The 15379-nt window shown below is 42.2% G+C and overlaps 1 protein-coding gene across 3 annotated transcripts in view; it reads left to right on the top strand.

The window, feature by feature from the left end:
- LOC135209719 (L-fucose kinase-like) overlaps window positions 1–15379 on the top strand; it is a 262617-nt gene that overhangs the window by 37499 nt on the left and 209739 nt on the right. For 2 of the 3 annotated variants that reach the window (XM_064242480.1, XM_064242481.1), the window contains exon 2: window positions 10342–10437. The exons of the other annotated variant lie outside the window; for it this stretch is intronic. In XM_064242480.1, the coding sequence (XP_064098550.1) occupies window positions 10347–10437 (91 nt within the window). In that variant the 5' untranslated portion in view covers window positions 10342–10346. The remainder of the gene's footprint in view (window positions 1–10341; window positions 10438–15379) is intronic. 3 annotated transcript variants of the gene reach the window in all.

Raw genomic sequence — 15379 nt, 5'->3', positions numbered from 1 at the left:
TGGATGCCTACAAGAGTCAAACCCATGACTTTATATTTGCTCCTGTACAGGAAAACAAGTTCTTACATTGCTGGTACGAAGAGATACGCTTGCTCTCTCTTAGTACTCGGTCCAGAGGTCTGACCATTGATCCTGCGGTGCTACACCCCGATCAATCGGACAGAGGCTTGGATCCCTCCTCGCTCTTACGACCAGGGAGACTTCCAAGGTTGGGCGAACACCAGTCTGTTCACAAAAGACTCAGATTCCACCCACCAAGAAGTGAGTCTTCCTATTGTAAAAAGGACCGAAGGTTTTGTATTGCCGTGTCGGAACAAATGACAATTTGTCCAAAATTGCATTTTTCCTAACTATACAAACCTGAGGTCCTTTTACACATAGTCCCACCTCATGCCACCCCTCACTCTGCAGTTTTTTGCTTGGGCCGGAAAAGCAAAAGTGATTTTGTTTACCACCTCCCAGTCGCGCCGCTGCGCGCGCCTGTCGGACAAGCAGTTAACTACCGAACCCCTTGTTCGAAAGCTTACGACCTATCCAGCTGCCGCTAGTACCTTCCTATTGTAAAAGGACCTCAGGTTTGTATAGTTAGGAAAAATGCAATTTTGGACAAATTGTCATTTTAATGACCCCTTTGGTGGGCTTGTTCCATATGATTAGGTTTCATCTTCTGAATAATGATAAGAATACATAATAAACTAAAGGAATTCCTTAAAAAACAAATGGGTAAAGCAAGTCGTTGGTACAGGAGAAAGAAAGTCTGGTAACATTACTTTACATTAAATCTGGTTCCAGCCAGTCGCCCACCGGAATATTGACCACCTTTTATTTATGATTTCTTGTATTGTTTTGTCATCTGTTTATGTTTATGATATTAACGCTCTTTTATCTATAATTTTATGTTGATCCACTTGCTGCTGGTACTAAAACTTGGTGCCAATTTTGCATTTGAACTGCTAGGTAACAAACCGAAAAAAAATCTGAGAACATGTCATTTTACTTTAAACAATTATTTCATTTTGGACATGAAAATTTAATTTTCCTAACATAAGTTTGAATGTGAGCTTTGAACATTTCTGACATAAGTTTTGCTGGCAAATGAATGCTTTAGAGATATTGGACCCCATCCTTTGGTTATAGCCCACAATTGAGGGACCGCAGTGGGAAGGTAGGGTTTTTGGGTGTGGAAAACACAAGATGATTGTAATCCAAGTTCTTTAATCACATTAGTAGTTTTAATTCTGATTAAGAAGAGTTCAAGGAATGTTTTCCGTATACGCAATTGAAAGGAAGAGCTCTGCACATAGATGTTGTTTATTAGTGAAACTTTTTGACAAAACAATATAGAAGGAGGTGTATGTGTTGCTGTACAGGTGAGATAACATAAAAAAAATTGCCAAAATAATGTGAGAAATTTACCATCTTTTGTTTTTTTCTTTACTCAGAAAAGCTTTGCGGGGCACTGTGTTTAGTGCCAGACCCTTTGGGATTTACGCAAAACCATAAATGAAAGACGGAAAATTTCTCACATTATTTTTGTGAAGTTCCCAAGTTAACTTACCTGCACTACATCATGTAAAGCTTTTCCTGTATTATTCTGTCAAAAACTTTCATTAATAAAGCACTAGGGTAAGGACCAGCTACCCTAGGATAGGTTAGGTTTGGTGTGTTAGGTCATTTGCTAATAAAGCAAATGTCAGAAATATTAAAACCTCACATTAAATCATATGGAAATTATATTTCCTGTTTTGTAATTAGATGATGTCTAAAGAAAATTTTATCCCACAAGGCATAGGCCTGGGCTATACCTTGTGGCTGGAGAAAAAAAACTAGGGAATTGTGAACTATCACCCAGGCTATGTGGGCCAGACACCGTAAGCTTTGTGCTTTCACAGATTTTCATTAAACTTATGCATTTCTGGTATCATTTTTTATTTTTCCAGTGGAACACAGCCCAGCTGTTTTCAGGAGGCGTTTTGTAATTAGGCTGTCCTAGCTCTCACTGGTTAATAATACTTGATAGGCTAATGCTTTCTTCTCAGTAGGATTGCATCTTGGTTCTTTGGTGGGGAAAGCACAAAGATAAATTTGTTCCTATAGGAGTAGAAACCATTGCCTTATTTGCAGGAATATCTTTCAGTGTAAGGTGGAAACTGGTTGTCACTTATTAACCCATATTGGACAGACGGATCACCTCATTTGAGTAGCAATAACAGGTTTTGGGTTGTGGATGGATCTACTCATGGTGAGCATCAATATTATGTTCCATCAGTTTGAAGGAAAAATTTCCTTTACTTCCTTTACAGTTTTACTTACAGAAAAAAAGAAGGAATCGGGCAGAAAAGTTTCCTTTACTTCCTTTACAGTTTACTTACAGAAAAAAATGAGAAATAAATATAAATGACTAATGAAATGAATAAATGAACATTGTTCCTACATGATATTCAAACCCTCGGTCCTTTACATAAGGAATTACTTTCAGGGTAGGCTGGAGTTATGGCTGTTAAATTCATGAACAATGTAGTTAGGCAGTAACTACCGTCTGGTAGGCGTGGTGATAGTGATTACAGCAGTAGATGGTTGGATATCTCTCTGTGTTGGTTATTCTAACCTTGGAATTGTACTTGTGACTCGTAGCATGTTGTGATATTGGTCCTCGAGTGTGTGCACTGTTCCTCTGCTGGAAATCATTCATTTATCACTGCTATCCTGGAGTTTTGTCACTGGACAAAGCCTTCGCTGCTGTCTTGTAATTATTAACTCTATTCCTGCTGGTAAATATACCTCATTCTGTAGAAGAATTCTCGCAGAATTTGGAGAAGTCGAAGAGGAAGAGAGCTCATCAAGTGTCATCATCTTCCACTTCGGAATCATCCTATTTTACATCAGCCTCCACCCCTTCGACTTCTAAGGCTCCCTGCCGAAGAAGGAGAAGGTAGTCTCCCCCTCTAAGAAGTCTTGTCATGGGACTTCTAAGGATCTGCCTCCTCAACCTGAGGCGGCGGGTGGGTCTTCCGCTGGCTCTCCCATTCCTTCAGGAACGGAAACCGTTGCACTGTCCCTAGGGCCTAGCGTGTCGGGAGCTGTAGAAGCACAAACTTCGGTTTGCACTAATGCTGCTAGTCCTAGAGGTTCTGCCCCTAAGACTAGTTCCATGTCGGGCGCTTGTTCGTGAGTTCCCCGAGTGTACATTAATCTTCGGATTTGTGTGCATCCAGAGTCGGGGACTGAGTCCGCTCACCCTCATGACTTGGGCACGGAGTGGAAGAAAGGAGTGAGTCACTCAGGTGACTCACGCCTTAAATGTGATCGCTCTCACGGTGATTGCTCAGGTCCCAGGGTTGATGTGACGGTCCCTCGGGACTGTGCACGCTGAGACCGATAGGGGCTCCCCTATTCGGTCCTCTTGAGAGGTTTCGGCCTCGACGAGGACTTGGACGCGTCGGAGGACAGTACTGGATCTCTCCAGTCAGGTGCACACTCAGCCCCACCCAGACTCGTGTCGCAGCCATCACCACAGGTTGATGGCTGCCCGTGACTCGCTTCTCCTGCCAGTTCTGCTAGCAAGGCGAACGAGAGCGTCCAGTCTTCCTCACCCATTCCTTCCACTTCCTATGGCTATGCCGGGAGGGGCGGGGTGAATAGGAGGGATCCTGCAGAGTGCTTTCCGTAGGATTCAGCGTCGGGGGACTACGTTCCTGGAGGGACCTTAGGGTCCTATTGGACATAACGTCCATGTCTTATGTCAAAACTGGAGACTATGTCTCCAAGGCTTTTTCTGTCCTTTGGACGGATGTCAATTCACCGTCCCCTTTTGGTTCTTGCGTTTTGGGAGCCTCGATTGCATATTCTATTGTACTCTCATTCCAGTCTTAAATGCTCACACTTAGGACTAGTTTTTATGCCTGTTCCTCCTCGATTTCTATGGGAGTCGAGGAGGGGCCCCACCCCGATGATTGTTTGACAAAATTCGGGGGTCTTATACATTCTAATGCTCACCGAGCGCTGACTGTTACATGTGCTTGGATGGCGAGATGAGTCTTTACCAGTACAGATGAGTCTGCTCCTCAGTCTGGTTTGGAGTTATGTAGAGCTTGGAACTGCATACAACACCTTCTGAGTGAATAGTCAAGTAAAGTCCTCATGTATTGGACCTTAGGGTCCGACGTAAGACAGCAGACGCAGGATCCCTCTTGTCCTTCTTCTCGTTGCTTTAGCCTCAAAGGAGAACAGTTAATTGGAAGAAGTGATAGTTCTTCGTTGATGATTACCACTCATAATTATGTAGTGGCGATCTGCTCAGCTCACTCGGCTCGGTACGGCTCGACCAGACAGCACTGCCGATGTGAGTGCTTGGCTCTAACGAACAAACTCTCTGCTCGTGATTGGTGCGGTTCCTTGCCATGACATAGCACCCTCCCTTCCCGTGTTACAGTGAGCTTTCACAAGGTCATCGTCTTTCGTCTTCATCATCTGACGCCTCCTAATCTCCCTCTTCAAAGGGTTTCATGTCCTAAGAAGAGGAAGGTATTCTCCGTCCCTTAAGAAGTCTCTCTTCGAGACTTCTAAGGGTCTGCATCCTTTCCATGGAGAGGAAGTAATTGGCTATCCACATATTTGCTGTCTCGGGAACCACAGGAGTTCAAAGCCAGGTTCAGTCTCCTCTCTCTGGTTCCAAGGGCGGTGCTCATGGAACTGGGGCTGCGTCAGGTATACTCGTGTCAGAGTGTACAACTCCCAAGGGGGGTCGTACATCCACAGTCAGTGATAGGTAGTCTTCTCTCTATCACAACAGTGGTGCATGGCGAAGGGACCGAGCTGCGTTGGTGGCTCGAACTCACCTGTGAAAGCCAGGAATGGCTATTCTTCAGGTGCCAAGATCGATGTCGCTGTCCCTTGGGACAAGGCATCTGAAGGAGATAGGAGGAGGCCCTCTGTGTAGTTCTCTTCATGAGGTTCAATCACGGAGAAGATAGATGCATAGCAAGACGTGGCAAGTTCTCGCCAGCTTTTACTGCATTTAACTCCGGTCAACTTTCACTCACGTTTGCTCGGATGAAACGGTTGTAGGAATGAATGCTTCGTTTAACAGAGTGAGAACATCGCAAGTTCAGGAAAGAACGGGCAAGAACAGTCAATCCTCCTCTTTTTTTTCCCTCTACTTCCTGGTTATACTGGAATGAACAAGGAAATAAGAGGAATTCTGTGGAGTCTACTCCTCGGAATTTGAACCAGAGAGACTGTTTTTGGTTCAATCTTAGGATCTTACTGAACATACGTCAATCCGTTCAAGATGGATAGCACCGAGAGGTTTGAATGCCTCTCCAGTGCTACTGTTTTGTGAACAACCAGTTCGGCTTGAACTAGTCGTCTTCAGTATCCTGTTATCACCGTAGAAGTCTCCCTTCAGGAAACTTACTACAGATTATTGCATAATCATCAGCAAAGGCCAGACCATGCACCCCGACAGGAACTTGTTCTAGTAGGCCGTTGACAGCTACATTAAAGAGTGTTAGACTAAGGACGCTTCCCTGAGGTAACCCTTCTTCTTGAGGGTAGGCAGAAGAAATGTAAGAGCCCACTCTTACTTTCAGGAAATTAGATGTTGTCCATAATATGGCTTTACGTATTTGTACGGGAGCCTATAGAACTTCACCAGTAGAAAGCCTATATGTTGAGTCAGGTTTTCCCCCATTATGTATCCGTAGGGAGGAATTGGGCTTGAGAGTCCTATCAAGAGTACTTACATCAAAGCTAAACCCCAACTATAAGTACGTTAGAGAACCATCTGATAGAGCCCCAAATAGACCTAGACTGCCAAAGCCGCTTGAAGTTCGACTAGCCAGCTCTGCCAGGGAGGTGGGATTACTACCCCCTGCAGTAGCTGAAATTTCGCCCTCAAAGTTTCCTCCTTGGAATAGGCCTCGCATAGAAATCTGCCCAATTAGGGAAAGCAGGAGCAACAGTTCTGGTGATCAGTTGAGGGCAAGTTTCTTGGATCATGCTTCTGAACATGGTGATTCTCATCATATATATACTGATGGCTCGAAGGGTTCTGATGGTGTTGGTTGCTCTGTAGTGACTAGTGATAATATAATTAAAAAGAAGCTTCCATCTAATTCCTCTGTTTTTTACAGCTGAACTGCTGGCAGTTTTGACTGCTCTTAAATATGATTTTTATAGTTCTTGTACTAACAAGGTTTTTTAACCTTTTTAAACCATTTTTACTGACTCTTTTTTTTTTTTGAGTGTTTTATCTTCTCTCAAAAAGCCTAGTCTCTTGCCACCCTTTAGTGCAAGAAGTACAAGATTGGTTCTATCTTTTTAATTAATAGAAGAGGATTTTCTGTTAGGTTTTGTTGGGCCTCCGTCCCATGTTGGAATTGTTGGGAATGAGCGAGCCGACACTGCTGCTTAAGGCTGCAACTAGGCTTAGGCACATTTCCAACATGGGCGTCCCTGTATCTGATTTTAAAAGTACCATTCGATTTTATTGTAGAGACCAGTGGCAGGCCCACTGGTCTACTTTAGATAATAATCTTAAATTAAAGTCGATTAGGCCTTCTGTTCATCCTTGGCCTCATAGCCGGATGGATAGAAGGTCTGAGATAGTTTTAGCTAGATTACGTATTGGCCACACTAAATTATTACTCACGGGTATCTAATGATGAGTGGAGGCGGATAGGCAGGTTCCTCGCTGTTCCACTTGTCATGTGGATTTGACTGTGGTGCATAATTTTTGGTGGAGTGCCCTCATTTTGAAACCAAACCGTAGAGCTTGTTTGCTGGCAAATAAAGACTCTTGCCGATATTTTAAGGGTGAAGGTGCTCAGACCAGAGCAAATTGATGACTTTTTGAAAAATATTGGTCTTTTTTATGATTGTAATTTTCTCTTAATTGTTTTAGGTTTCTTGTTTGGTTTTTATGAATGAATGATTTGTATGTTAATCGGTTGTGTGTATGTTTGTTTGTACGACAGTGACTTTTATTCTTAAAGATATATATGCGCTGAATGGCCCCTCGGCTCCGGCGCTTGGCTATGTGCCAAAAATTTTATAATCTAATCTAATCCTTCAGGAAACTTCACCTTCGCTCTCTTCATTAGAGAATGAAGGAGGTCTGGTTCCAGTCCTTATTCTTGTCCCTTGAATGAAGAGGAATTAGGCTGGAGTGCGATTTACAGGAACCTACAAATATGCTAGTACATATATTTCTCTCGTGACATGCTCCTGTTATCAGTTGCATTGTCTGAGTAGTAGGCGCTTACCTGTAAGTTAACTCTTCTGGTATGTGACCGAGATGAATAGTACCTTCTCTTAATTAACCTGGAACTCAGGACAGTCTTTCGGGCCTCCCAAGAGTTACCGGTTTAGATTTTGAGATAACTAGTGGTATTGTTTCCCAACAACTCTACAGCATTCGCATTATCACCGAACAAGAGGATTTTCTCCCCTCCCATTTCGGTTGAAATGCAGATGCTCGAGTAATAACTTTTTTGCGCCCAGTGGTTCTAGCGTATGCATTCCTTCATGGAATGCTATACTAGGCAACTCAGTATGACAGTCGAACGAGTGGTATAGGGCTCTGTCTCAGTACTGCTCGCTCTCTGAGATTCTTTTCGGTTTGGTATTGTTTCTCTTCTGTCGAGGATTAACTATCAATTCGGAGCTCTCTGCCCGGCAATCACAGACTTGGGTCTTTGGTTGGATCAGAATTTTCACATAATGCCCATCTCTCCTCCACCACATTTACCATTGCAAGGATTTTCAGACAGAGATATATCTCATTAGACTCTCTTATCATTTTTTCTGTTTACCCCACAGTATAACAGAAGTCTGTAGCCTAGTCTTCTGTTCCATTGCACCTGCCCCATTGACTGCTGCGATGATGCAGAATGATTTTTTTCAAACAATTTGAGTTTTGTCTTTTAATATACATTTCCTAATTTGTAAGGTGTTCAATTATTCTTTGTTCACCCCGAATTGTAAATGAATAACGGAGGACTTCGCCTGTTCCCCGCCCGACTAACTCTGCTTCCAAAGTAAATAGAAACTGCCACAAGAAGCGTTTCTTCAGGCAGTACAATCCTTGTGTTTTCTTACTGAAAGACTCTCCGCTTTCATTGCAAACTCCGACTTTCTTGCCGAGCAGCAATGAAATAGCGGATTAATATTTTCAGTCCTCTGTAAAACAACAGGGATTGAAGCTGTCTTCACTGGTTGGTGTTATCGCGGGACTTTTTCTGTGATCAGAATCTTGAGAGTTTACTTCTCTCGATTCAGCTGTGAAGACGTAGGTCCACATTCACCTTAGTCATTCACTTGTAATATAGTCTTGTTTCTCCTTGGTTGAGATTCAATTACTGATGAGAAACTAATGCCTTGCCATCTAGAAGGCAATTGACTTATCGTCTGAAGTGTGCATACCTCACGAGAATCATCATCTTGTCTCTTAACTTCCTTCAAAAGGTGGGTGTCATGTTGTGACTACGTCTTGGATGCATGACAGTGCAGTCAGTTGGCACCTGTTGATGAGTCCTAGTCCTTCATGATTAGCACTGTGGACTTTGTTTGGTTAATCCAGATCAGTCATTACTTTGTCCTATTGGTGCGTGGCTGTACCCATGAAGGATCGACACCCTTCATTGCGTGTTGATGCCTTTATCCACTGCAGACTGCCAATGCAGAAGTGTCCAGTGACACATCTTTCTCCAAATCTTAAGAGATCGTGAGAGACTTCTTTGCAGTTGGATAGTCCAACCAGAAGATAGATGAGGTCTCATTGCAACCATATTTATATCTTTCTTCCCACAGGTCCTTGGAACCTCTTTTCCTTGGACCGGTGGTGGATGCTTGCAGGTTGTGTTTGCTTACCCGGCCCCTTCAAGAGGACAGGTTGCATCTTGCCTATGGTGTGCGGTTCTAGAGGTAAGAAGGATGCGAGCGTGACTGGCCTCTCCACCTTCCCCTCCTCATTCTTCTACTCCTCTTCCTTCAAGTTGAGGATAGGACTCAGATTTACACTGGCTGGTCGAACGATTGATGCAGTACGCTTACACATCGAGCTTCCTTTCTATTTTTCTTACCAGAATCATGGAAGCAATCCCACTCATTCCTCTAGCAAGGGGAAGAAGGAGACTGGCAATAATGCAAACCCTTCCCAGAACTTTGCATTAAGGCCTCTTAACTCTGAAATATTTTTCCCAGCCCTTTTTCGGATGAGTTACGATTCCTCACTCATTTCGAAAAGGCCCAGAAGTCTGACTCTTGATCATGCAGGTCCTATACTCCGATCAAGTTGTCAGAGGCAGGGCACTCCTCCTCACTCTTACGACCAGGAGGAATAGCCCAGGTGTGCAGAACTCCAGTCAGTTCTAGAGGCTCACTCACATTCCTCCCACCAATCAGTGAGTCTTCCTTATGTAAAGGACCGAGGGTTTGTATATCGTGTAGGAACAAATCACAATTTTTGAAAGTAAATTTTATTTTTCCTAACTATACAAACCTGGGGTCCTTTACATTTATGCTCACCTCATACCAGACTGTAGTTACTACGTAACTACCTTGTTCAAGAATGTAACGGCCGTAATTCCAGCCTATGCTGAGAGTAGTTCCTAATGTAAAGGACCTCAGGTTTGTATAGTTAGGAAAAATACAATTTACTTTCAAAATTATGATTTTAACATCACTCTTACCTTTATGGAAAAGACTTGTTAGTGCGTGGAATACAGAGAGGAGGGGAGAGGGAGGAGGAGAGGTTATTTATTAGGGGGAACCTCCTCCAGAAGGACATCAGGTATCATGGACCTATCTAGGGTTAATTCTCTTCAATTTTTACTGGCACTGTCTGAGGTTACTTCCCCCCTTTGATTTTTACTGGCACTAGGACCAGCTTGAGTGTTTCTTGACCCTTGTCACACAGTAAAACTGTCCAGAGACATTTGTTTCTGGCATTTCTTTAAAATTTGCCTAAAGTTAAACAGGGAATTGTCATTGAACATGTCAGAGACATGGGTTAAAACTTCTTTGATGGTAGTTAGCTATCTTGTGAAATAAGCTTGAATGGCCATTTCGGTATCGCTCTTGTATAAAATCCTTTGTAAGGAGCCTCAGATTTGTATGCTAAGAAAAATACAAAATTACTGTACTGCACTTTGGAAAATTTTGTTTAGTGGCTATGCCTCCTGGCATTTGTGGTTTATTTAATAGAGAAGTGTGGTAAATATATTAATACGTATATGGTTCCCAGTGTTTACTTTACATTAGAATGAAGACAGAAAACTATTTTGCTCTTCTCTAATTGTTTAAGGCATGCACATTATAATTGCAAACATTTTTTGGCAGATACAATGGAATGCAATAATGACAATGATGATGTTCATTGGAGAGTGATTATCATTACATGCACATCAACAAAAGTTAGAGAGGCACTTGAGCAAGGTAAGATAAAGAATGCTATAATATTTGTGTTAATTTATAACATGATAAGGCTCATGATTCATTTGTTAGTTGGTTTTGAGACCAAACAGTATGTAACAAAAAGGTGTTGGAAAGTATTTATACAGAAAAGAAAATATTCTTTACATAAGTACATGGGTATCGAAACAATATGTAGACTGGATGATTTTTACAAAGCACCACAGAAGGCATTCTAGTTGCGTGCTTCAGAAAAAAAATATTTAATTGTTCTGAGATTTAAGCAAACGCCATCAGGAATACAGACCAGAGCCTTTTATACTGGAGTATCTTTCAACGCAAGCTGGAAACCGTTAAAACCTGGTAAAAAGTTGGTTAACCAGGTAGTTAGGTGGAGATGGGGTTGAGTTGGGGAGTATCCTTCAGTCATGACTGTCGCACTCACTTTTCTTTCAGCTACAGTAAAGAACAGATGTGTTGTGATCTTTTGACTGGCGGTTGAGAACTTGGATTTTTCGGATAAGTATTTTTTATTGCCATTCTGTTTTGTTTGTTTATGTTTGTTGTGGTGTGTTTCTTGTGTTTTATTTCTATGGAATGAAAACTTGAATATCGTAGTTACCTTGACTTAGTCACTTTTGTGTGTGGTCTGTCCCTTAATGACCTACCCTCTATCTATATTTGCTTAGTAAGGGAATTTCTTGGTTAGACTTCTTGCTACAGGAAATTTGTCTGGGACTCACTGAAGATGTAGCAGCTTCTGGAGAAGGGTTTTTCATATACTAATAATATTGACTCTTCAGGTGTCTGTAAGGGGTAGTCATTGTTGAAGTTCCTGTGAGAGTGGGGCCTACTATGTATTTGGTAGTCTTATTGTAGCTTTCCTAATTCCCCTGGTAGAAGAAGATGGTCTTAACATGCTAGCCTTCTCTTAAGGCATTTCTTGATGGTTATGGCTGTTCTAACTTTATTGACTACTGCAGTGAAAAAGGACGTTGATGTTCTTTCTGTCTTACTCTAAATCTTCAGCTGAAAGCTCATATGGACAGAGTCAACAGACTTTAAACCCTAAAAAGCTCCAAATGGGAATCAACCTGCAGAGGGCGATAAGTTAAAGGAAGAGGAGTATAAATAGATATGGTGGAATAGAAAATAAAGCCAATACACCTGAATTTTATATAAAGAAAAGGAGTATAACTAAAGATATGGCGGAATAGAAAGTAGTAAAGGTAATACACCTGAATTTTATACGAGTAACTTACCAAGTAATTACATAGCTATAGTTTCCACTCGAAAGGCAGCTTAAATTCAAAATTTTGCTGGTAGCGCTTCAGTATAGTTTGTGTAGGTGACAGCCCGTCCCACTAATAGAATATTGGAATGACTTAGCAAACAATTCTCATTCATGTTGTTATTTTACTGTACTCAGATGGAGGCTTTTTAATCAACCATTGGAACGCGCATATTGTAACCTTTAGCTGAAATCTTTCTGGATGAGTTTTTTCCTTATTTGTTTTTTAAATTGATTTAGTTAAGTTATCAATGAGTTTTTGGTAAATGATGCCATTTGCATTTAGGGTTTGTTCACCAGTTAGGCTACTGGCAGCACTGATTATAGTTATGCCTTTAAAGTAATTCTTGGATATTAAGATATTACGTTAATAAAGTAAATTGTTGTATGTCATGCCTTTTCATTAGGCCATAACCTTGGCAATTTGTGAATTGTTTTCCGGATATAAACTATTAGCGAACCACTGATAACAGTTTTGTTATATAAATAATTCTTGAGTGTTACAACACTTCATTATAAAAGTAATTATCTATGTTAAACTTTTTTCATTTGGCCATATGATTTTGCAATTTATGTATCATTTTATGGCCTTAAACTACTAGCGAGCTATCGATAATATGGCTTTCCTTAAAAGTAATTCTTTGATTTTACGAGGGTGTTGGTGTTTGGGTGACTGATTCTCGGGTTCTCCTCTCACTTCGGAGGGGAATGCCCCTTCGGAACTAAGGAATCTCCTTTTACTAATTATCTTTTCTTTTTCCTTCAGGTTGACTTTGAGCAGTTGTAGGACACAGCAGTAGATGGTTGGATATCTCACTGTGTTGGGCATCCTAACCTTTGAGAGTGTACCTGTGACACTTTATTATGCTGTGGCACTGCCTCTTGTGTGTGTGTGTGTGTGTGTGTAGTTCCCCTGCTGTGCCTTCTGTTAGATTGTTACTGTTGCCCTGATAACCAGTCACTGGACAGCTTTAGCTGTGCCTCTGGCTCCAGCTACCCTGTGACTTCTGCCACTGCTATTGACATTTCCTAATCACCATCCTGTAGAAGAATCCCTGTGAAAGAAATGTCATCCTCCACTGCCTTTCTCTTCTTTTTCTGAGGCACAAAGAGGTCCTGGAAAACTGCATAGGCTCCCTTCAGCCAAAGAATAGGAAGGCTGCTTCTCCTCCCCTAAGAAGTCCTCCTGCAGGATTTCTAAGGGACTGCCTCCTTCTGAGGAAGCAGTGGATTTCTCGTTGGGCCTTCCCAACCTTCAGGCTTGAAAACATATTTGCATGGCCATGGGTTTTGTGGTTTGGGAGCTGTGGGAGTGCACGCTTCGGTTTGCATTCCCGTCACCAGTTTTAGGGGTTCCACCTCTAGACTGGTGATGTGTCGGGCACTTGTTCGTGAGTCACTGTGAGTGCTTGTGTTTCTAACAAATTGCAAGCAGCACATGGTGAGAGAAAGGGTGAGACATTTATGTGTTTTGTCTCTTCCTGCCAGCACTACCACTAGCACTTGCTGAGTGCTTGCCAGTGCTCGGTAGGTTCCCACCTGGTGCTTGGATTCTGAGGATTTGAACGCCTAGAGAGGTGGGGAGGAGGTTCCCTTTGGAAGTTCTACAGAATTTCTAAGGGATTTCCTCTCTCTGAGTAGGCAGTGGTTCTTTCGTTGGCTCTGCTTGCCCTTGGGGCGGAGTCCAATTTGCATTCTCATATGGGGTTTTGCATTTTGGGGACCCTGAGTGTGCAATCAATAGAAGTCGTGCTCTCGATCTGGTTCATAGAAGTCTACATCTAAGACTGGCTCTGAGCTTGTTCCTCCTCGATTTCTTCAGAAGTCGAGAAAGGACTGCCCGATAATTGTTCTTATGAAATTTGGGAGTCTCGCTGAGGACTTAAATTCCTTAAATTTCTAGTGTTTGCCGAGCGCACTGATTTTTTTAAATCATGAGCATTCGGGAGACGAGAGAAATTGCTCCCGATAAAAGCCTCCCTTCGGAACAGCTTTGCCTACCGTCTCTTCATTAGAGAATGAAGAGGTCTGCTTCCAGTCCTTATTCTTTTTCCTTTCTTGAATAATAAGGAAGGAATTAGGCTGGTGCTTGATCAACAGGAGGTTTTGAATATACATACTTGTATATGTATTCCCCTTGCTACATGTGTCTGTTATCAGATGCACTGGCGTAGTAATAGGGGCATACCTGTAGGACTGTTGCCTTTAAATGTGCAACCGAGATGATAAGTACCTTTTCATCAAAATTTTGAAACTCAAGGCAGCCTTTCGGGGCTCCTGAGAGTTTCGGGCTTTGATTTTGAGGCGCCCAGTGGTGTTGTTGAGTAACAGCATAACAATAGTGGCATTTATCACCACACAAGAGGGTTTCATTTCCCTCCTGTTTCAGTTACCATGCAGGGCGCTCTAGTGCACTCGATAGTTCTATCAACCACATTTTCCGAATGAAATTTACCAGCAGGCAACTCATTCCTTGTGGAGAGATTGTTCATTTAAGTATTATTTCTCCTCAGTCGGGGTTTAACTACTATGTATTAAGAAAACTCTAGGTCTAGCCATCACAGAGACCCATGGTCTCCGAGTGGCATTTGACTGTCACTTAGGGTTTCTGTCTCATGCTCCACACATGCCCTTGCAAGAATCATTGTACAGAGATATGTCTCAGAAGACTCCCTATCATCTTTCTGTATACTGCCTGGTACAACAAAAGTCTGTAGGTCTTTTGCTTCATCTCACCTGACCATAGGCCACTGCAATGACTCAGAATGACTTTTTTGGGACCAAACTCATAGTTTTTGTCTTCTTCTAGTTTTTTGTATTCGTAAGGTGTTCAACAAACATTGTTCACCCCAAAATTAAATTAGATGTCAGAAGACTTAGCCTGTAGCCTGACCTCTTCCAAGGTAACAGGAGGAGTTCCTCCCTGACCCAACCTTTGGTATCAGTGACACAAGTGTTCAGGCAGTACAATCCCTAAGTGTCTTCAAGGCTAAAAAGATTATTCAGCTTTCCTTGCAAGCATAGGCTTTCTCACCAAAGCAGCAGAGGGAAATAGTTGGATACCTCTTTCAGTTCTTATAATTTCCAGGGATTGGAGCTGTTCTGCTGGTTATTGTCACGACGGGACTTTTCCTCTGCGGTCAGAAATCGTAGATCCACATTCGGCCTAGTCTTTCACATGAATGTAGTATTGTTTCCCCTCACTTGAGATTCAGCTACTGATGAGAAACTTCTCTCTATCTTGCCATCACAGGGCTCCAGCTCTCTAGACGGCATTTTGACTCTTGTTTAGGGTTGCTTCTCTCATGCTTGCACATGCCCTTGAAGAATCATCAGACAGAGATTGTCTCTTAAGACCACTCTTGTCTTACTCCGGCATTGGCATAGTGGATAGATGATTTGCATGAACCTTCTTTTATTATCACCCTTCGAAAGGCGGTACGATGTCTCAACTCTGTCTCAGATGTCATAGTGAACTCCGAATCATTTTGCATCTGTTGCCAGGTTTGAGTCTTTCATTATCCCTGCACCTTGGACTTTGTAATCGATGATCCAGATCAGTTATTAATTTGTTCTGTAGGGTGCTGTGGTATTTTTTGGAAAAGGCTAGAATCCTTACTGGATATTGGTGACTTATTCTAGTACTAGCTGCCCAAGAGAGAGAGAAGTGTCTAA

Source organism: Macrobrachium nipponense, chromosome 38 (genome assembly GCF_015104395.2).
Source record: "Macrobrachium nipponense isolate FS-2020 chromosome 38, ASM1510439v2, whole genome shotgun sequence".
In the NCBI taxonomy this organism is placed as follows: Eukaryota; Metazoa; Arthropoda; class Malacostraca; order Decapoda; family Palaemonidae; genus Macrobrachium; species Macrobrachium nipponense.
Note: the sequence above shows the minus strand (reverse complement) of the source record. Positions and strands in the feature narration are given on the sequence as shown.